The 22,858-nt window shown below is 57.9% G+C and overlaps 1 protein-coding gene across 1 annotated transcript in view; it reads left to right on the top strand.

Annotated features, from left to right (window-relative positions):
- The window catches only part of BMP7 (bone morphogenetic protein 7), a 75,704-nt gene that overhangs the window by 10,767 nt on the left and 42,079 nt on the right, over positions 1-22,858 (top strand). The window contains exon 2 of the mRNA XM_012770495.2: positions 18,876-19,068. Within this exon, the coding sequence (XP_012625949.1) occupies positions 18,876-19,068 (193 nt within the window). The remainder of the gene's footprint in view (positions 1-18,875; positions 19,069-22,858) is intronic.

Below are 22,858 nucleotides of genomic sequence, written 5' to 3' on the forward strand. Positions count from 1 at the left end.
AAGATCGGGCAAAAGGTCCAGTTAAGATTCAGCACGTTTAGAACGGGGCCCTGTTGTTTTCCCCTTCCAACGTTCCCCAGGAGGAAACAGGGCAGATCTCTCTTACCTCCTTCCCTCCCCTGGCAAGTAACTTGCCAGGGAGAGGGAGGTTGAGCCGAGAAGCTGCGTTTTTCCACTTCTTGCGTAAAAGCTACTTACAGCTTAAGAGCTGCTTAAAGCGGGGAGACCTGCTTGGGTCAGCCCCAGCCCAGCGGCCGGCACCAGCCTGCAGGCTGCCTGCTTCTCTGCAGCCTGTGAGCTAAGAATGGTTGTTATAGTTTTAAAAAGGGTGATAAATAATCACAAGAAGAATAATATTTCCTGACATGTGAAAATTACATGAAATTCACATTTCAGGGTCTATAAATAAAGTTTTATTGGAACACATTCCTTCGCTTGCAAACTGCCTGCGGCTGCTGTTGCATGGCCACGGTGCCGGGGTTGGGTAGCCGCGATGCGGACCGTCCAGACCCCCTGTTTGGGAAAGTGTAAAAAATTTTAAAAAGCCAGAGTTTTATCTGTCCCTTTTGTCCTTCTGCAGACCCCCAGTGACGCAGGGACGCCCTCTCTCCTCCACGGTGTTCACGGGGCTCCTCTGAGTTTGAGGAAGCTCTGACTGAAACTGCTGTCCCCTCCGGAGACCTCTCAGGGTCTTCTGCGTGACACGCGTGTTCTGAACCCCCGAGGCACGGCTTTCCCTCAGTTTGCCTGGCCCCAGCACCCCTCTCCCTGCGCGCTGCTTTTGAGCAGCTTCCCCTGGAGCATCTCGGGTGGGCGCTAAGGCTTCGGCTCTGCGGCTTTGAACAAGCCGACAAGTTAACTTCCCATGGGCACGGCCTCAGGCCGTCCGTCCCCGTTTCCTCTGCTGGGGTTGACGCTGCTGCCTGTCTCCTGGGCTGCCGCGGGAAGGCAGGGGGACGTGGTCGCTCGGGCGGCAGGCAGAAGGCGCCTGGTGACGTCAGCTGTGGGCAGCCAGGCTGTCACTTGGCCCACCGTGCCCATCTGCAGCCCTCGGCACACGGAGAGCGCAGGCCGTGGGCCTGGCGGCCGGGCCCGTCCCCACGGATCTGGGTCTCTGGGTCTCTGGGTCGGGCTGGCCCCCCGTTCCCGGAGGTGCCCCAGGCCGGAAGGGGAAGCTTGTCTGCGTTGACTTGAGGGGCTCCAGGCAGAGCAGGACGGCCGATCCTGTTATGCTAGAAGGTGCCCTGCCGATTGAGGTCCGTGTTTACTGGTGCAGGGTTTGAAGGGAACTCTGACCGGCTGGGGACAGCCCTGTGTGCGCCCTGCCCGCCGTGGGCACAGGCAGCCCGTCGGGCTTGGGCATCTGGCTGTGGGCTGGCCTTCTCTTCAAAAAAAAAAACCACACATAAATAAAAGTTTCACAGTAAAATACCATTTGCTTTCTGTTGTTCTGAACACTATTTATGTCAATCCTTGTAGGGTGGCATTTCTGTGTTTCCCCCATTTTTTAATACGGAAGACTGACATTTCTCCACCGTAAGTGAGGACTCACCTGTGCCAGCCGTTTCAAATGGCACAGTTCCCACATTTATTTTTATGGGCGTGCAAATGGGATCAGGAATGACAAGTCACTTGCCTGGCTTTGGGGGCTGCAAGTCTGTCTGTTGTCCTTGAGTCCAGGTCACTGATGCGTGTCCTCAGACAGGCTACTGAAAGGGTGGAGTTCTCTGGGCCTCAGTTTCCCACTGATGCATGTCCTCAGACAGGCTACTGAAAGGGTGGGAGTTCTCTGGGCCTCAGTTTCCCTCTACTGTGGGTGGCTCAGGGCTCAGGGCACTGGGATTAAATGAGTGCTTGGCGGGAAGGGGCTCAGCCCTCTCCTGCGGGGAGCTCTCTGGAAGCAGGGCCACTCCTGGGGCCCAGTCTGGCTGCAGAGCCTGTCCCAGGCCCATCCGTGAACAGGACAGTGGAATGTCACCTGGTGGGGTTTTAATGTGGCAGCGGAAACTCACTGGAGGTGCCTGGAAGTTCCTCTCCAAATCCATCTTGGGCCCTCTTATTTAAGACCATAAATTTCCCTACATAGCCTCAAATTTAAAAAACTATGTTATTTACTGAACTTCACTATAGTTTTGACCAGAAGCCTGGGATTTTGAAAAAGTTTGATGCTGCAGCCTCCCCCTCCGTGGGGGTTAGAGTAAAGGCAGTGGGCAGGACAGAAACTGGACAGGGTGAAATCACCCTCGAGAGCCCTCAGGCAGCTGCCGCGTCTCGCTGTGTCTGTGTGTGGTCAGTCCCTGCGGCCAGTGCTTCCTCCAGTGCCTTGGCTGCTGCTGCTCCTTCTGTCGTCCGGGAGATGACGTGATCGGCTTACGTGTAGGGCCTATATTGTGCCCCAATGCTTATCTGTAGACGTTAGAACCACCCTCTGGGACAGGAGATATGTGAGATGCATACACCATGATGCCCGCTGTCTGCCTCTGGGGACAGGAATGGTGTCCCGTGTAGGACTTGTTCAGCTGCAAGTCACAGGTCGGCTGCCCAGAGTGGCTTCAGCACAGACTCATGTCGTTATCTCATCATCTCCCCTATCAGCAGATCTCCAGGGAGCTGATTTCAAGTCTGGAGTAGCAGTTCAGTGGTACCATCCAGGGACCCCTGAGCTTTCCACCCTCCCTGCTCGGTGCCTCCTTTCTGCTACCTCACGGTCACACAGTGGCGGCTGCAGCTCCAAACATTGCATCCTTAGACAGTCTCACATTCAAGGCAGGAGGGGAGGGTACAAAGAGCTATCCTTGCTTACTTTTTTCATGTTTTCTTAGAATGCCCTAGAACACTTCTCCTTTTTAAGTCTTATGGGCCAAACTGGGCAAGGGAGGGTGGGAAAATACGCAGTTAGGCTCTAGCCAGCACAGGGGAGACAGGTGAGGGAGCCGTGGGTGGGAAGTGGTCGTCAGGTGGCCACATTCAAGCGATTGACAGGGTTTCTGTCTCCCTCTGTGTTGTTTCCTGCGTTGCATGTAGTTGGATTTGTGCCAGGCATTTGCACGTGTGATTTCGCTTCACCGTATGCACAGGTAGATAGAGGCCCTGAGCTAGCTTCCAGAGTCTCCCCGTAACCGCGCACCTCTGTGAGCACAGGAGAAGGCTGATGGGCGAACGCTGACGTTAATTTAACCGGACCGTCTGCAGCCCGTGGAGTGGTTATCGCTTTTCTTTCAACTCTAACCCACAAGTGGGTACAACTGTAGCTCCGCCTTTGAGGATGGCAGGGACTCCAGCCGACAGCCAGTTGTTTGCTGGAAACAGGCTATATTAGCGTCCTCACCCTCCTGATCTCCAAAGATAGGGGCAAATTTTCTTGACAGTGACGGGAGAAAGTCAGGAATGACTGTCCCCGGGAGGAGTGGAGGCCGGGGCGGAGCCTGGTCTGAGTCCGCTGGAGGGACAGGCGCTCCTGTGTGCACGGGGCAGAGGACGCACAGGTACTCAAAGCATTTTAAGACTCCGTGTCACTGCTTGCTCCCCAAGGGTGGAGAGCCCTTGGAAGAAAGGCCTGCCTGCGCACGCGGACTGGACGGTGATGCTGCGTCCGCGCTCCGAGAGCCCGGCGGGACCTTCCCGGGAAAGGGTTCTGGGCACCTGCGTTGCTTCTGTTTGTTCCCGAGGGAGACTGACGCAGTGGGACCTGGCGTGCCCTTAGGCCCAGTGGTCGGAAGGTGGCATGATCCGGGGAGAGGAGGGAGGGAAGTAGAAGGTATTTTTCGGAGTTGTTTCTGGGCAGTGTGAGTTTGGTCTGAACACAGGTACATTTAGCAGAAGTTTGGTTGCAGACAACAGAAATCTGTTCTGAGCGGTGCACGTGGTGGTGGTGGCAGGGGATCAGGGCATCCCCAAGCCTTGGGAAGGGACACGCCAGACTAGCAACAAGAAGGTTCTAGAGAAGGCAGGGCTGATTCCGGGTCTCTCGTCTCTTTCACCGAACAACTGTCCTCTTCCCTCTCTGCCTCACTAGATTCTTCTGCTACCCACCCCACAGCGACTTGTCGTTACAGCCACCCAGCCACCCACATGCCTGCTCTCCCAAGTCGACTTCCCTTGGAGGTTGGAATGGCCGTGGGATGTTGTTTTGATTACTTATACACGAGAGGAAATCTGCTGGGGGTAGAATGAGCTGGGACATGGTTCTGAAAAATATTTTGCTTTCTGATGAGTGACAGCTGAGCAAACAAAACTCTCTGTCCTCTTCCCCCCTTTCTGGCCTCGAATGTGGTTTTGGGAAGACATGATGCTTGGAGACGTGGCAGCCATCTTGTGACGATGAGGCGTAAGGATTGAAAGTCAATGTGTAGACAATGGTAGAGCAAAAAAGACAGAGGAAACTTGGATCTTGATCATGTGGCTGAACTACTATATTTGACTAAAATTCCTGGGGAGAGACTCCTAGGCAGCTTGATGCACGTATCCACTCGTGAATCAGTTGGGGGGCTAGAAGAGAGATAAACAGCAGCCGGCGTTAGCCCTGGCCCCTGTGGCTGGGTTGGGGGTATGGGGATGTGTTTATTATCTGATTAGAGCTGCGTTAGTTATTATAAGAATCCTAGTAGCTAACATTTGCTGAAGGCTTGCTATGTGTCAAGCACCCTTATCCTCTTTCCTTAGATTAACTTATTTGATTTTTATAACAACCATTTCAGGTAAGGGCTGTTATCATTATACCCATTTTACAGACTAGAAAACCGAGCAGAGAGAATTCAGTAAGCCCAGGGATGGATAGTCAGTGAGGGTATCTGGATTTGGAGGTCTGGATCCTGAGCCTTCCCCCTTCCACCTGACCCTGAACTGCTGCTCGGGCTGGAGAGGTGGGTCTGGAGCAGGCCGGTTAGCAGCCCTGCCCGTCGGGGCGTCTCCTGCGAGGGCCGAGTGGGGGTGAGGGTGGCTTGTGTGCGTCAGGCCTAAGGCCCAAATTCCTCGATTATCAGTATTTCTGAAAACCGCGATGTCTTAAAATTGGTTAAGATATTGGCATCTTTGCCCTAAAGAGCTATCATTGCATTGATTGTACCTCTTAATATGGCGACAATAGAACGGGAGATGGGTTGTTAATAAAGCTGCTTACTGAAGCGTAACACGTGCAGAACAGCACTCAAATCGAGAACACTTGTGAATTTTTGCAAAGCAAACACCCCAGGTCACCAGTGCCCAGTTCAAGAAACAGAACATGGCCACAACCGTCTCGTACCTGCACCCAGGGGTACCGACTGTCCTGTCTTCTAACAGCGGACAGGATTTCTAAACTCTATATAATAGAGGTGTAATTGTAGGAGAACACTCTTTTAAATCACCAATCGCAAGAGCAGCGATTTGGACAGAAAGCCTCATTTAGAACTGTTGGGAGTTCGTAGGCGGCTCTACTGGTTACATTCCGTGTAGGAGACAAAATGCCATTCTTTGGTTTGATCTCAGATTCTCCTCCTTCCCACACCAAAGAACAACGATGCAAGTTTAAGGGTGTTTTGACAGTTCAGCCTAGGAATTCAAGTTCAGTTTCTTAAAATGTGAACTTGAAATGTATGAGGCTCTCGACGATTTCTGGTTTCCACCACACTCCCCGGCCGGCCCCTGGGGCAGCCTTTGCGTACCTCTGCACCTCTGTTTACAGAACTGCAGCTGGCAGCTGCGCTGTCGGTGCCTTGGTCCCGGGACAGCGCCAGGCTTTGGAGAAGCTCTTATTTTGAAAGGGAGATGGGCGCCTGGCACGGGCGAGGAAAAGGCAGAACCGTCCTTGCCTTCGCTGCACCTGCACCTCTCGGGCCTAATGAGTTCAGGCTGATGGAACCCAGACCTCAGGAAGGATTATGAATTCTCATTTGATTTGATTTGCTTCTAAAATACCTTAAACCAGCTGTGCCTGCCCAGCTGACCCAGGCGTCTCTGCCGTGTTGGGGGATGGTGTGAGTGGCCCCCTCCTTCCTGGGGCGCTGGGGGGGGCACAGCTCTGCTCCCCCCACCTGGCCGCCCCTGGGCCTGCTGTGGTCTCCACGGTGCGGCCAGCCCAGCCTCCATTCTCACAACAGCTCATGCTGGCGGCCTCTGCGTGTCTCATTTCACAGACGGAGATGGGTGAACTTGTCCTGAGTCGCCCTCGTTGCTTGGCCCAGACCCTCAGGCCCACGCTCAGCCCCTGCTCTAAGCTGCCCCCTGAAGGCCGGGCGCGGTGGCTCACGCCTGCAATCCTAGCACTCTGGGAGGCCGAGGAGGGCGGATTGCTCAAGGTCAGGAGTTCGAAACCAGCCTGAGCAAGATGGAGACCCCGTCTCCACTATAAATAGAAAGAAATTAATTGGCCAACTAAAAATATATAGAAAAAATTAGCCGGGCATGGTGGCGCATGCCTGCAGTCCCAGCTACTCGGGAGGCTGAGGCAGGAGGATCGCTTGAGGCCAGTAGTTTGAGGTTGCTGTGAGCTAGGCTGACGCCACGGCACTCACTCTACCCTGGGCAACAAAGTGAGACTCTGCTTCCAAAAAATAAATAAATAAATAAATAAATAAGCTGCCCCCTGAGCTGACCAAAGCCCAAAGGGGTGGGGTTTCTCCCTCCTTGTGGGCCCATTGTGGGCAAAGTTTCCAGTCACTCTTCTCTGAGTTACCTGAGAAGCTGCCAAGCGCCAGGCACGGGGGTGTGGAAGGTGGAACAGTGCTGAACAACAGCTAAACAGCAGCAGCATCTTTCGAGACTTCTAAATGTGCGAGACACTCCCTGGACTTTCTGTTTTCGGGAGGTTCTGAGAGTGGGGTCCCCGGACCGGCACCATCGCCATCCTGGGCATGTGTTACTAACAGAAACGCGTGACCTCCCGTCTCGGACCCCCTGATGGGACGTGCGGGGAGTGGGGTCCGGCCGGCCGTGCTTAACAGGCTCCTGGGGGACTCTGGGCACACTGAGGCTTGAGAGCCCGGTCTGCTTTAATCCTGGGTTTTAATCGACCCCCCGGTGAAGTCAGTGTTGTGGTTCGCATCACCCCCATTCTGCAGAAGAGAAGCGACTTGCCCAGGGGCCCGGTGAGTGGCAGCCGGGACTCAGTCCGGGCCAGCTCCGCGCGGAAACCTCTTCTGTTCTGTTCCTCCGCTCGGTCCTTGCTCTCCTGGAGTTAGAATAGATGTTAGGACAGCGACGAAGGTCAGCAGGCCCACCGATAAAGTAGCCACAGCAGGCAGAGCTAGGAGGGAAAGGAAAGGGAGGGCTGAGAGGGGGCAGAGGGGCTGCGCCCCCACGCCCAGCCCCGTGCAGCCGCAGGGAGCCGGGGGGCCTGGAGCAAAGGATGGCGATGGTGCCGGTCTTGAACTTGGCCCGTCTGCCCCTACTCGCAGGGCATCCCTGCCGTGTGCCTGGTGGGGAACGTCCCTTCCCCGGGTGACCCTGTGACTGGAGCAGGGATCCTGCTGCCCGTTTTGCAGATAGAGCCGAGGGCTGTGCAGCCGCCGCCGTCACCTCAGACCCCCGGCTCTGGGGTGACGTTCGTCCTGCGTCCACAGATTTCTCACACTGGGAACCTCTTTCTAAAGAAGAACTCCCCGGTGTCTCTCAGGAGGTCTGTCCGGGCCTTGTCCGTGGTCGTTCTCTGCAGACCCGGTGTTGCCTCGGGGCTGGTGCCGGGCTTCGCGCTGCTGGCACCACCACCCACCGTGACGGGACCGTCCCCTGCTCGGCTGCCCCGCGTGACGCCGCTGGCTTTGTGTGGCTGTTGAGATGTAAACGAATCACAGTGAAATGAAAGGAGATGCCGAGTCCCACAGTGGCTCCAGCTGCATCTCAGGTGCTCAGGGGCGGACGCCGTGCTGCTGGGGGTGGGGCTGAGCCGCGGGGACTCGCGACAGGTAGGGACAGGTAGGTAGTCGTCGGCACTATATGGCGCAGCCCAGTGGGAGAGAACGAGGACTCGGAGCAGTTCTGCCCTTCCTCTGTCACGGGGAGCCCAGGGTCACTCAGGCCGCTGCCAGCCCAGGGTCCTTGGCCCTCTCGAGTCTGTGTCCATCCGTCCGTCCGTCCGCTCAGCTCGGTGCCGCCGATGTCTGAGGCTGGATCGTTCTTCGTTGTGGGGGGTCCCGGGCACTGCGAGGGGCTAGCAATCGGTGTCCCTGGTCTCTACCCACTAGACGCCAGTAGCACCCCCGAGTCGTGACAACCCAAAGTGACGCCTGGCATTGCTCCGTGTGCCTTGAAGGGGGGAGGGGGACACAGGCACCCCTGGCTGAGAAGCACCGGTTTAGCTGAAAATACTCGTTTTCCCTTATTTCCGATTGGCTGAGGGTGCGGCTGGGCCCAGAGGCCCCCGGACCCGGGGTCCGCCCTCCGGGGAGCTGGGACGCCTCCGGGACGCGGTGGGAAGATCCACGGGCGCGCTCAGCCTGCGTTTCTTCCCGGCTCCACCGGCGTCTGGGTCTTCTTAGGCAAACGGCGGGCCGGGCTCTAGAGATAATTAAACCCATCTTTCCTCCCTCTCCCGCCCGGCCCCTCAGCCCTTTGGTCCGTTCAGCTCACAATGATAACATTGTTCGAGCAGCGCTGCACACATGTTGACACTGGAGTGTTTAATCTTGCGGCGCGGCCGTTCCCGCTGCCCCCACCCCACCCCGACATCTGCGCGGGCCTCGGGCTCCTCAAGGCGACGCCCCGGGATGCCCGGCCCTCGGCGGCCCTGCACATGGCCCCGTGCCTAACAGGGAGGCAGTGTCTTCCAAGACCCTCTGCAGAGCCGGGCGGGCCAGGCGCCAGGTGGTCCCGTTGGCGGTGGAAGCGTTTGGTGGAAAGTTCGAGGGTGGAAGCGGCAGGCAGTTCGGGGTGGGGGACAATGCCGCTTGTGTGCCCTCCGCCAGGCAGGACGCTGCCCCCCGACACAGGGGGACTGGGAAAGGGGGGTGGGGAGAGGCGGGGTTCATGCTGCAAGACCGTCAAGCCGTCAGCCTCCTCCCCCGGGGAGCCTGCGTTAGGCAGGAGCAGAATTTATCCACGCAGGGACTTCGCCCTGGCTTCGGCCGTTAGGATTAACGTAGCGAACTCGGCCAGTGCGCCCAGAGCTTGGCATGCCCGAGCACTGTCCATGCTTGACCGTCTCCCAGCCACGGGGCTGGTGGTGAGAGGAAGGGAGTTGGCGCGGCTGGGTGGCGAGGGGTGCCGGCCTTCCAGGATCCGCACGGCTGTGTGGCCACGGGCAGGTGACTTCACCACTCTGAGCCTAGCGTCCTCATCTGTGACACGGGCACGCCGTGTGTGCCTGCCTCCCAGTGGGGCTTTATTAAGGCGCAACGAGAAGGCGCATGTGGCAGGTGTGGTGGCCCGCCTCATCTCGGGAGGGCCGCCGTCGGAACCGCCCTGGACAGAAAGCACGAGCGTTGGAGGAGAAGTGGGGAGCGGGGAGCCCCGTGCACTGTTGGTGGGGTGTAAAGTGGAGGGCGCCGTGCAAACAGTGTGGGGCTCCTCGCGATATCAAACACAGAACTGCCGCACGACCGCAGCTCCCCGCCCGGGCACACACCCCAAAGCATTGAAAGTGGGGGCTCTGGGGGACACTCGACACCCGTGTGCACACGGCAGTGTTAGTCACGGCAGCCCAGACCTGGAAGCCATGCAGATTTCAGCAAGGGGTGAGCAGGCAGGCAAAACTTGGTACACCCGTGCCGTGGAATATTACTCGGCCTTGAAAACCAAGGAAATTCCGACACAGGCCGTGACACGGATGAACCTCGAGGACATTGTGCTGAGTGAACTGTGACTGCCACACAGGGACGACCGCTGTGTGATTCCATTTATCTGAGGTCCCTGAGTGGTCAGAGTCACAGCGGCAGAAAGCAGTGGGGGGAGTGCCAGGGGCGGGGGAGGGGAGAGGGGACCTTGTTGGGGACAGACTTTCAGTTGTGTGGGATGAAGGGTCCAGGAGGTGTCTGCATGGTGATGTGAACTTGTTTTATGCTGCTGAACTGGACACCTAAAAGTGGCTAGAATGGTAAATTTTATGTTACGTGTATTTTACAACTAAAAATAGAAATTAAAAAATGTCAGCTGTGACCCCACTTAACACGTGGGGTCACGCGGGTGACAGAGCTGCACTCCAAGCAGGCCGGTGTCAGCTGCTGTCCTACGGCCTGACGGCTGAGGGGCCGAGCGGGTGCGGCGGGAGGGATTTCTGGGCCGTGAGACTTCTCGGCGAGGTTCTGCTTCTCTGGGCTTGGGGCGGCCCCTCCCCCTCCCCGTCCCCGTCCCGAGAGCCGTGGGCGTCCGTGGCCCCCCAGGCGCAGTGCCGCTCCGTTATTAAGAGGACGTTTCCCTGTTAGCACAGTCCGGAACGTCTGTCTGCTCCATTTTCCAGAACTCCCGGTTTATTGCGTGCCTCTGGCGGCTTTTTCAAGCCCCTTAATCTTGCCATGTATAAATCTCCGAATGAACGAAGAGCCATCATCAAATTTCACATCCCCGAGCCGCAGGGCCATAAATCGCCTCCCAGCAGCAGCCCTGGTAAGGCAGCTCCGTGAGTTCTGGTGTGTGCCAGAACCTTCCGGATGCGCCGTGGCCCCGTAGGCAGGGAAGGAGGCCGGGTTGGTTGCAGGGTAAATGGGCAGGGGGCGGCCCTGGGCTCTGGGCCCCGGGTAGTCCCAGGGCCAGGAAACCCGGTTCCAGCGTCTGGGCACGACGTGGACTTCGGTCGGTCCTACAGTCTCTGGAGCGCCGCCCGCATTAGAGGGATGCAGGGTCTGTCCCCGTCCCGAACGGGGGCTAAAGAACTCTCTGGGCCCACAGAAACCAGACTCCGCGTGAGGAGCACAGAATTCTAACACCGGACTTGTGGTTTTTGCCTGGAAAGCATCCGTTTGCTCATAAAATATTTGTTCCTGTGTCGTAGTTTAGCGGCATCTTTGGGGGCAGTGAGAGGTCCACATAGTCTGGAAGGTTAGCCGGATTTTTTTTCTGAAAACCATAAAGTTTTGGAAGGAGCTGCTGGGTGATTAACTTGTTTACTACCCATTTATCAACTCTTTCCAGCCCTCTGGGAGAGTGGCTCGGGGAAGAAATGAAGACGGCTTCTCGGGGGCCGACAGTCCCCTCCCGCGATCCGAACGTCTTTCTCCTGCAACTGGCCGCAGTCTTGGTCTTCAGGTGTTTCCCCTGCAGGGCCGTCCCCGTGAGAGCTGCTTTCTGAGGTCTCTGAGCAGCCAGTGACCAGACCCCGTGAACGGTCTCCCCGTCCCCTTCATGTGAATCTGGCCACCGCTGGTCATCTTGCCCTGCCTGTCCTCCGGTCCTGTCCTTCCTCTGGGCCAGGTCCCTCTGATTGCCATGGTTCTCCGTCTGCCCTGCAGCCCCCAAGTGTTGCTCTGAGGCCATGCTTGCCTTTCTCATCGTGGAGGCACTTTTCCTGCGTAACTTTGTCCGGAAACCGACTCGGCAGCTCCCAACTTGAACATTCTCCCCAGTGTTCCCGACCTCTCTCTTGCCAACTGTCAGTCAGACTGTCTGCAGGTCGCCTCATGTTTAACCTGCCTGCGGCTGCACGTGTCTCCTCCCCTCCACGCCACCTCCCGTGCTCCCCTGTGTGTATATCTGCAGGTGCATCATTGCCTGCCAGACACCGCAGGCTCACAGCGGGAACTAGTCCTTGTCTCGTCCCCGCTCTTCAGATGGTTGCGTTTGGCCAGTCGTTGACTTCTGTCCACTCCCCTGGAGAAGTGCTTCTTGTCCATTCTCCCTCTTCTGTCGTCCAGCCCAGGGATGGAAAATGCAGTCATTTTCTCTCGTGGGCCAGCCAGTATTGGTAGCGGCTGCCTGAGTGCCAGGTTGAAGAGAGTGCTGCGATTGTTTAGTGATGCCTGTCTTGGGTGCAGGAAGGGAGGAAGGGGCACGTGGATTGGAGGATATGTGTCATCCCGGATCCAGACTCTCCTCTGGGCTCCCTGCCTCTGCTCCCACTCCCTATAATCCACTCTCCACAGGGTCACCAGTGCCTTCTCTACAGTAGATCTGATGGAAGTACTTCCCTGCATAGTGAGGGACCAGCCGATTATGGCTGGTGGGGTCAGCGATTGACCCTTAGCCTGGCATGCAAGAACCTTCCCACTGAGGAGCTCTCTTGCTTTTTTCTCGTTATTCTCAACAAAAGTCTTACCCAGATTTGCCAACATAGTCTGTTTCTTGTCTCAGGCCTTCGATCATGCTGTTCCCTCTGCCTCTAGTGCCTTTCCCTGTCCTCAGACCAGTCAACCTCCCTTCTTCCTTGAGAGTCCCTTCAACACCTTTCGTGGGAAGAGCTCCCACCTGCAGCGTTCCTCCCCTGTCCTCACACCTGAGCACGTGCACCTCGACTTACTGAAATAAACCAAGTGAACTGTCCCTGTAGGGACTGTGTCTCGTTTGGCCCCATACCCTGTTTCCCCGAGATTCTCGACATGGAAGCAGTCAGATGTGGAACCGAAGCCAAGCCTGCCGCACCTGTGACCCAGCAATCCCGCTTGCGGGCGTCAACCCGACAGAAACGTGTTCGCGTGAAAGGCTTGTCTGAGAATGTTCATTGCAGCAAAGAGCGTCCATTGCAGCACACTTTGCAATGGTCCCGAACTGGAAACTACCCAAACGCCCGCCAGAAGTCAAGTTTTGGCTTATTCATACGGTGTGGTTCTCTCTATACAGCGAGGAAATGAACGGATTACCGCTACATGTGACGACACGGGTGAGGTCGAGTGGAGGAGGGGGTCGCAGAAGGGGACACCTTTGTGACGCCTCGGTCCAGGGCCGTGGAGGCAAAGGGGGTCTGTGGGTGTCGGGGCGGCGTCACCCTTGGGGAGGGGGCCCTATGGGGGTGGCTTTGGCGCTGGTGACGAGTGCGCTGTGTCCTGCTCTGGGTGTGCGCGCGTCGTGGAAGCTTGCCGTGCCCCGGGACGCCTGCCTGCGTGTGCGCCGTCAGCAGGCCGGTTTGCCCAGAGGCTGCAAGGGAATGGCACGGAGAGTAATGGAGCCAATCCAACAGTCTTACGAAGCCCTGCTGAGCGTCGGGCTGTGCTGGGCTTGTGGGCGGAGGCAGTCACCGTCCCTGTTCCTACAGAGCTGAGTCCAGGGGGACGTCTTGTGTTTGGACATGATCCAAGTCTGAAGAAAGCCGTTTTCATGGCGGAGGGTCACCTGGAGATGACGACGGTGACCTGGCTGTGTCTGCTGTCCGCCCGTCTCTGGGTGTGTGCCTAACTGGGCTCGTGTTTGTTTTGCTCGGAACTGCCCTGCTAGCAGCCTGACCCCAATTAGCTTAAAGGAGACTCTTTGAAGGATCTCAGAATAACCGCCAGTTTGGGGGAGCCGAAACCCCGGACTTCGGGAAGGGCGGGGACTGGCAGACCAGGGCTCACGCCTGGCAGCCTTCCCTCCTCGGTCCCCACTTCAGTCCTCCTGCCTGGAAGCTCCTTCCTCTCGGACCGGCTTTCTCTGCAGGGCGCTGGCGGGTGGCTGTCTGGAGTGCCGGGTTGCATCCCTGGAGTTGAAGGCAGAGCAAACAAGCAGGGCCTCTTCCCCACCAGGTTCCAATAAAAATAAAAGAAATCCCATGTTGGCCAGGCCGAGGGCTTATTCCCTCCCATCCCTCAGCTCGGGAGAGGGGCGTCGGGGAGCCCCGTGGCTTGCCCGGGAAGCACGGGGGAGGCTCTCCAAGGGGCATCGCGGTGAGCCGTGCCCCGGCACAGCCATCCTCCGGCAGCGGGGAAACAGTGCATCCTCTCCGTCCACGCTCTCTCGTTCGTAAGGATTGGTTGGTTGTTTGCGTTTGTGTGTTGTCGGGCACGCACGCAAGCACCTTTGTTCGGAGGACTCTCACTTAGTGAGGGGTTCGCCTGAACCTTTCTTGTGACTCTGAGTGGGCGGAGGAAGCCCTGGTGCTGTGGGGACGCGGGGCACCCCTGGGTGCTGCTGGGGTGCAGGTGTGGCTTCCACCCGGGACAGAGGTCTTCCCTGAGGACACAGGTGCCCAGGTGGGCGGCCTCCTATTCCTGCCTGCCTCTACCTCCTCAGCGACGCCCTCCAGGCCAGAGTCGGCCTTCCCAGGGCGGTTTGGGGGTCATCACTGCAGGCCGGAGTGAAAGGAGGAGACTGTTGCAGAGCTGGCTTTGGGGATGGCCATGGGCTGTCAGGATAGTGTTTTCCGGCTTGCATTTTCTTTGGACTTATCTTTCGGTCACGGGGATTTGGGCCCTTTTAATCTTCTGAAGATGAAAGTCCTCTGCTAATGCCTGTGGGCTCTGTGAGCCGCGGGGTGCTGGAATGTAACTGGCCCAGGGAGGAAAGGCCGAAATCCTAGGCTCCGGTTCCTTGGGAAGCTTTTCTCTGCAGGCCCAGGGACATGCTAACTCTAGACATTTAGTTTAAAACACAAGTCCCGGGCAATCAGGGCAATCCACTATGGTAACTTAAGGAAAAAGTATACGTTTTCTCCCCAAAAGTACATGCGAGCCTCTGCCTACTGCCTTTTGGATGCCTGAGTTGAAATGGCGCGGTTCCACGCGTGGAGTGGCTTCCGCATAACAGGGGAAACCTCTGGAAGACAAGATCTGGAATTTGGTTTGGACTTTGAGTTATTGTGTGAACTCCATGACTGTTCTTTGATAATCCATATAAAATTATTTTCAGAGCATGTAATGATGTGGGTTTCAGAAAGAACAGAAAGACATTGTGCTTCATGTCTCTCATTGTCTTCCAACCATTAAGGAAGGAAATGCACTCAGAAAGCCATCCCAAAGAGCCCACGAATGTTTGCAGACATTTAGTTGGTCACTTTTTCCATGAGTTTCTTTTATAAAAAGAAACCGTATAAGCCTGATATCTTAACTGTCTTAACAGTTAAGATACAGTTTATCTTATACATTAAAAAAAGTTCTCCAAAGCTGCTGCAGCACACTTTATATTTCTTCATTGGGCGTGACTTTAATGATCGTACCTGCATTTATGTCGTGCTTATTCAAACGTATCTCTATTGTTAGGTCTACTGAAATTTTTTTTTAGTTTTTTTTTTTTTTTTTTGCAAATAAAGTTATCATAATTGAACTATGTAAACACTCACATGCACACATTGCTGCTTCGGCACCGATTGTCACTCTCCTCCCGGCTCATCGTGTTGGAGGCCCCGTGACGCCGGCTGTCACGCAGCTTACCGTGTGCAGGTGCTGCTGTGAGTGAGACTCCCGTGTTCTTCCAACAGCGCCGTGAGAAAGGACCATTATTCCGTTGTTGTCGTCCCAGAGAAAGAAGAGGCATGTGGGGATAATAAGTAACTTGGCAAGGTCACACAGCTGCCGGGTGGCACGGCTGAGACTCAGGCTCTGGCCACCTGGCTCCAGAGAGTGTCAAGAGTTTGGGCTTCCGAGTTCAGCCACCCACCTAACTTGTGACCTTGGGTAAGTTACCTGACCTCTCTGAGCCTCAGTTTCCTCATCTGTGAAATGGGGATGAGTTCTGCCTCCTCAGCTTCTGTCAGATGATGGCTAAGGGTGCTCAGTGTGCCCGTCACAGAGCCGGCACCCAGTGAGCATGCACTTTGCCCGTCCGGGGTCTGCAGCCATCTGCGGCGGTAAAGCGGAGCTCCCCCGGCCCGCTCTCTGCTCAGGCTGCGCCATGCGTCTGCAGTGGGGCTGTTCTGAAGGTGCGGCCCGTCCCTGCGGGGAGCAGGGAGCTGAGGTTTGCTGGGACTCGCTGCACGGGGGCACCTGCTTTGTGCTCCCGGGCATGGCTGCGGGGGCGGCGTCGCGCACTTCAGGGGCTCTTCCCAGCCTCGGGAGGGTTGGCCGTGCCTGGGAGGCTGGAACGAGCCTTCATCTGTGCTTCGATGGGCCCTGGAGAAAAGCACTTGAGGAGGCCACGAGTGGTCCCCGGATGTCCGCAGTCGTCCTGTGCAGGGCAGACCCGGCCTCTTCCACCTCGTGCTGGTGCATTCTCCAAACCGCTCGGGTGCAGAGCTCCGGGAGGACAGCCTGGCAGCACCGCGGAGGCTGAGCAACCCGGCTCCCTGCCAGCTGTGCAGACCCGCCTCCACCGGAGCGCTCGTCCCGGCGTGTGCGCCGCGGCCGGGCTTTAAGCTGGAGCCACTTTGGGAACTGCCCGCGCGCCCACGAACCGTAGGGTGGGGAGGTGAATTGTTGTCTTGTAAAACCACGAGCGTCACACGCGATGAGGTGAGGGCACATTCACAGCGATGTGTGAACACGGGTCACACAGGCACCAGTCTGCGAAGGACGCCAGGTGCGAAAGGACAGGTGCGGTGCCACGCCCCAGGTGGAGCGCTCACGACAGGCGGACTGACCTGTGGTCCAAGAAGTCGGGAGCGCAAGGGCTTGGAGACGTTCCGTTTCTTGGTCTGAGAGGAGCCTCCGTAAGCGGGTTCGCTTAGTGACAGTTTGCTGTGCCGCACACGCGGGGCTTGTGCACACGCTACACGTATGTATCCGTGCAATTAAAAGTTCTGACAAGCCAGCAGAGAAGGCTCCTCGCTGAGCTGTCAACATGGCCACAGGTACTCGTGGTGGTGAAGGCGTTTGGTGTGCCCAGGACCTGGGTCTGGGCCATGGGACAGCCGTGGGTGTCAGGTGCCCACCCACCACCCAGGTGGCAGAGGCCTGGCCAGGGCACCTCTCCCCGTGGTGACACAGTCAGCTCTTTGCCTGGCCGTCTCACCCTGCGGCCACCTCCTGAGGCTCACTTGGTTCCCAGGTGGCCGCCCCTTCTAGAAGCTGCCACAGAAATCCCTCCCTCCCTTCCACATTCTCTGTACCTAGACGTGGGGGACGGTGACGGCCCCACGGCCATTCCTCCCCGTCCGGCCTGGCCTTTTCCACAGGTTGGGCCAGAGGACAGGTGCTCCTCGTGGTTTCTGGAGTATTCCCCTGTCCGGCGGCTGTCCAAATGCGGTGCAGGATTCCAGCCGCTGCGGTTCCTCTGAACCACAGCGGCCACCTGCCCGAGGTCTCCCTGAAGGCAGAGCTGCTCCTGTGCCCAGCCACCTCCCTCGGCCTCAGTCTCACCTGCCCCGTCTTCCCAGCAGGGAACAGCCCCAGTGGATAAGTCCTTAAGGCTCCCTGCCCTCACCCCAGTATCTTTTTGCACTATTACTAAGGTTTAAAACATATTTTTGTTTTGAGACAGGGTCTTGTTCTGTCACCCTGGCTAGAGTGCAGTGGTGTCATCCCAGCTCACTGCAACCTCAGACTCCCGGGCTCAAGCGATCCTCCTGCCTCAGCCTCCCGGGTAGCTGGGACTACAGGCGCCCACCACAATGCCAGGCTAAGTTTTCTATTTTTAGTAGAGACGGGGTCTCATTCTTGTTCAAGGTGGTCTCAAACTCCTCAAGGTATCCCACAGAGTGCTGGGATTATAGGCATGAGCCACCCCACTTGGCCTAAAACAGATTTTTAAATGGAGATCTGTGGGAAGGGTCTTGGGGCTGCCTGTGGTGGGAACCTCCTTGCTCAGCGCCCTGCCCTCCTGCCGTCCTCGCAGCTGAAACCCACCCTGCGAGCTGAGCCCCCGGTCACGTTTCTCCTCCCTTCTGGCCCTCTGGTGCCCAAACTGCTCCACTGTTTCTCCCCGTCTCTCTGGTCCCCCACCCCAGGCAGGAAGTGGAGATGGGGCTGCGTCATCCAGGGGGTGGCAGGTGTCTGGGGGTCTGCAGACCGGCCCGGGCTTGCTTGTTCTGCCCCGTCCCAGCACTTGGTGACACCCAGCATCACCCCTGCTCCACTTGGTCCAGAGGGTGCACGACCTGGGGGACCACGGGTCCACCCCCAGAGACACTGTTCCCCGGCTTCCGTCATGGTCTTCATCATCCGTGAAACGCACGTGACAACTCAGTGTGCTGTCACTGCCAGCGTGAGGGAGACAGGTTGAGTGAGGCCTTTTGCCTTATTTTGACCTATAGTCATTTTCCAAAGCCCCCCCAGGCTCTGCCATTCACCTCTTCTTACAGCTTTTAGTCCGGGACTGTGGTCGTAAACCCTGGATATGAGTTAGAAATATCTGGGGGTGCTTTAAAAAGTACAGACTTTCAGATCCCCTCCCCAAAGACATTGGTTCCCTTGGTTCAGGGTGGGGTAAGAACAGCCCTGCACTGGGGCCCGGTTTTGCTTCTCTTCCTAGCTCCATGCTCAGTGGCCTTACTCTGGGAGCTTGAAATCGGCCAGGATGGCAGTATTTACACCATGGAAATTGGCCAGTACTCCAGATCAGGTCCAGAAAGCCAGGTGTTGGGTGTTTACCAGCCACCACTGGGCATCAACATTTTTTAAAAGCTTCCTTGGTGCTTTTCATGTGCAGTCGGGGCTGAGAACCACCGGCCGAGGTATCCCTTGACAGGCACAGTAAGGTTTATGTTTACCGACAATAGCTGACAGTTCTCTGGCTCTAACAGGTGTTTATTGATGTGGATTAGATCACTCAACCCTGACAACAGCCCACGAAGGAGGATTATCATCCCCATTTGTTAGATGAAGACATCGAGGTCCCCGTAGGTTGCCTGGTACCTTGTCCAGGGTGACACTGCTGGGTAGTGGCTGAGGCTGGCGTCCGGCCCAGGCCCGAGCCTGGCCGGGACCTTGGATGGCTGTGGGCAGTGCCCCACTTCTCCCAGCAGGTTGGATGCAGCGTCCTGCTCCCGTTGTTCAAGGTGACCCTGGGGTCTGAGCCTGTGCCCCTCCAGTGTGCGGTGTGTTGGTGAGGAACAGGCGGTTGTCACCAGGGCCACCGGCTGTGGGCAAGTCTCCATCTAGCTTAGCGAGGTGCTTGGACTCTGAGCCGGGAGAGTGAAACCAGGACACTAATGGGCTTTTGGTGCTGGTGTGTGTTTTCTTCCCTTCCAGTGGAGCACGACAAAGAATTCTTCCACCCGCGCTACCACCATCGGGAGTTCCGCTTCGATCTCTCCAAGATCCCAGAGGGGGAAGCCGTGACCGCAGCAGAATTCCGGATCTACAAGGACTACATCCGGGAACGCTTCGATAACGAGACGTTCCGCATCAGCGTTTACCAGGTGCTCCAGGAGCACCTGAGCAGGTGGGTGCTGTGCTGGGGCCTGGGAGGGGTGTGAGCTTCCTCCAGCGACCGAGGAAGAGGGGGTGCTGGCAGGAGGGCCCCGCCAGACGGGCTTCCGCCGTGCAGCCCCAGCCGCGTGCCAGGCCCGCACCGGACATCATTTTAAAAGGAGGCGTGCGGTGTGTACCGCTGTTTCTTAAAGCTGTCAACGTCAGTGACTCCAGTTGGGAATGGCAGCAGGAAGCCCAGGGACGTGTGGTCCCGTGTGGGTATTTCTGGGCCTTCTGGGTCTGGCCCAGAAGGGAAGGGGAAGAGGAAGACACGTTTTTTGTTATTTATTTATTTTGCTTTTTTGAGACAGTCTCGCTTTGTTGCCCAGGCTAGGGTGAGTGCTGTGGCATCAGCCTAGCTCACAGCAACCTCAGTCTCCTGGGCTCAAGCGATCCTCCTGCCTCAGCCTCCTGAGTAGCTGGGACTACAGGCATTCGCCACCATGCCCGGCTAATTTTTTCTATATATATTAGTTGGCCAATTAATTTCTTTCTATTTATAGTAGAGACGGAGTCTCGCTCTTGCTCAGGCTGGTTTCGAACTCCTGACCTGGAGCAATCCGCCCGCCTCGGCCTCCCAGAGTGCTGGGATTACAGGCGTGAGCCACTGCGCCCGGCCAGAAGAAATGTTTTTGAAGGTTCATCTGCTGAAACCCAGTACACGATGTCAGGCAACCAATGAAAGTGGCCATTTGCAATAAAATGTTAGGGGGGAAAAAAAAAACCAAACCAAAAACAAACACAGAACTCTTGGCCTTCCAAGAATCACTAGGTCAGAAACCAAAGTTTGTGCTGAAAGTCTTTAATTTCTTGAGACCCTTTAATTTCAAGGTCTTGTGAGAGGTAAGAAGGCCGAGGGAAGGTCTGGACCATCCAGCAAGTACGTTCCACCGTCCGGGGTGGCGGTGACTGAGGTCGTGTTACCCGGTGGTTGGGTTGCTGGACTCCTCCGCTGTCGGGCTTCTGTGCCCCCCGCTGTGCCGTGGGGGTTCATGGCAGAAGGGCCCGTGGGCGCCTCCCTCCGCCGGTCGGCCCCGCACCTTCAGTGGGAAGGCGACCGGGACTGGTTTCCGCAGATGGGGCAGAGGGACCTCCCTGCCCTGTTGCCGAGCACTGCTATTTTGGGGGTCATCTTAAATACTGAGGAAACAACACTTTTCTTGAGTCTTTCCATGTTTTGCATTTGTGATTTCATATTCGCAAGAACCTTCCAGGGAGGTGACCGCAGAACAGGGAGAAGGGAGGCGGCCCGGAGCCAGCGGGCGAGGCCGCCCCGAGGGGACATGGCCACGCCAGGCCTTGAGCCCAGGCTTGGGGAGCTGCGGGCCCTGCTTACGGAAAGCGTTCCTTTTGAAGATTTGGTTCTGAAGAGGTGAGACAGGTCCACGGTATAAAATCGGAAAGAAAGAAACGTAGCTCGGGGAGAGGGAAGGCCCCGCCTGCTGCCGAGCCCGGGGCCCACCCCGGAGGCGGCTCTGGTCCGGGTTCCCGCGTCTCAAGTCGGCAAACACACGTGTGCGTCTGTGTGTTTTCACAGCGGAGCCCCCGCTCGCTCCCTCCCACACCCGCTGCTGTCGCCGGACCTTCACACGGGGCGTCGTGGCCCTTGGTCCCGCCGCGTGGGCCGTGCCGCCAGGTGCTTCCCTGTTTCCCAAGCGCGTGCGGCGGCTTATCTCTTCTGCCGTGTGGACGGCGGCGCTGTGGAGCCCCCTGGACACACCTGTGCGCTCCTGTCATGCAGATAAATTCTGGAAATGCGACCGTGGGGATGGAGGGCACAGCGTCGGCGGCCTTGGTAGAGGTTGCCAGGCAGCTCTCCTCGGAGGCCGCGTCTCGTCCACGCCCAGCAGGGAACAGGGAGCAGGTGGTTTCCCTTTTGCTCACCGAGTAGGTCTCTGACCAAGTGTTGTCAGGCTGGTGGTGACAAATGAATGGCATCTCAGTGTGGTTTAAATTTGCATTTTAGAGCCCGCCCCCCCATGCACTGCCCCGTACAGGCCCCTGCGGAGGTATGGCCCGGGCGTGGGGCCGCCAGCCTTGGCAGTTGCCTCTAAATCTCACCACTCAGGCGCCTCGCTGGACCCTGGGGGCCGTGCGCTGGCCCCCAGGCCTAACTGCAGGGAGAGGCGGGTGTGGAGCTCCTTCTCGGGGGTTACAGGTGTGCACCCTGCGCTCTGGCAGGTGCCGCAGGGCTTAGCACAAGAGCATGTGTGTGATTTTTCCTACAAAGGCGGATTAATCGGGCGAGGCAGGGCCCCAGAGGCTGTTCACCAGTGGCACCCGATGGGTCCCGTCCTGCGAAGCCCGCCCGCCTGCCCGGCCTCAGAAAGCTCTGCCGAGAGTTTCACTGCAGGAATGTGGCGGCCCCGAGTGTGTTTGGCTGGACAGAACTGGAAGGGTCAGCCGGGGTCACCGGTGCGCCTGCTCTGAGCTCTGGCAGGAACGCGTCCCTTTCCCGGGTGGCCGTGCCCGGTGCTCACTGGGTCTGGAGGGCATCTCTGACGCCAGGCTCCTTCCTGCGGCGGCTTCGCGGCTGCGGGCATCCCGGGCGCTGCTCCTCTTTGTGGGCCGGCCCTGATCCTGCTCCTGTTCCACGCGGGGAGGGCGCAGTGGCCAGCAGGCGGGGCACGGTGCTGCTGCGCGGAGGTCAGAGGCCACGACGTTACAGGTGGGCCGTGCATGCACCTGTTTAACCACCGCCGAGCGCCGCCAAGGCGGGCCTGTTCTCAGAACCGAGGCTACGGGAGCAAAACAGACAGGGTCGAGAGAGCAGGGACCTCACCTGGGACTCTGGCTGGGGTCGGGGGGGGACCTGGAGCTGCTCAACAGAGCACCATGACTGCCTGGCTCCGAACATCAGAAGTTCACTCCCTCAGCGCTCTGGAGGCCCGAAGTCCGGAATCAAGGTGTCGGCAGGGCCGTGTCCCTCTGGAACCCGCAGGGGAAGACCCTCCCTCCCGTCCTGCCGTTGGTGGTTGGCGTCGCCTGGCATTGTCAGTCCAGTGTCTGCCTCTGTCACCACCTGCCCTGTCTGTCCTCACGTGGCGTCTCCCCATGTGTGACGTCCGCAAAGACCCTGTTTCCAGGTACGGGCGCGTTGACGGTTACCAAGGGTTAGGACTTGACTGTATCTGCCGAGGGGATGCAGTCCCCCCAGAACACGGCTGAAGACGGGCGGTGGACAGGTGAGCCGGTGAACAGACAAGCTGGTCGCTGTGCGTGGTCCGGGAAGATGACCGTGTGATGGGTGGACGTCGGATGGGGGTCTTGCTGAAGGAGTTGGCATGTTTCAGGGACAAGACTGACCTGGGGGCAGGCGCAGGGGGAAGGGTGTCTCGGGGACCCACCAGCGTGGGCTGCAGGGAGGATGGAATCAGGGCCGGGCGGCGTGAGCACCTTACTCCTAGTCTGGGCCCTCAGCCCCGGCTCCAGCAGCTCCTCGGCTTCCTGCTCCTGTCGTCCTGCTGAGCGTGTGGGCACCTAGTCCTGTCGCAGCTTGAGGCGGCTGCCTCCGCTGTCCTGCCTGAGATGCGGGGTACATCCCGAGGCCCGGTAGCGGGAAGGGGCAGCGGCACACACCTCCTCAGCTCCCTGGCAGGCTGCTGGGGCCTGGGGGTGCCCGCCCAGTGCTGGGGGGCTGCTCCTGGGGGCCTCTGGCTTGCGGGGGAATCACGTCCCCACTCAGCAAACGCTTGAGCACCTGCTGCGTGCCGTGCACGGGGGCGTTCATGCAATCCCTGCCCTCTGGGAGCTCCTCTTTG

The sequence above is a fragment of the Microcebus murinus genome, chromosome 16 (genome assembly GCF_040939455.1).
Source record: "Microcebus murinus isolate Inina chromosome 16, M.murinus_Inina_mat1.0, whole genome shotgun sequence".
NCBI lineage: Eukaryota > Metazoa > Chordata > Mammalia > Primates > Cheirogaleidae > Microcebus > Microcebus murinus.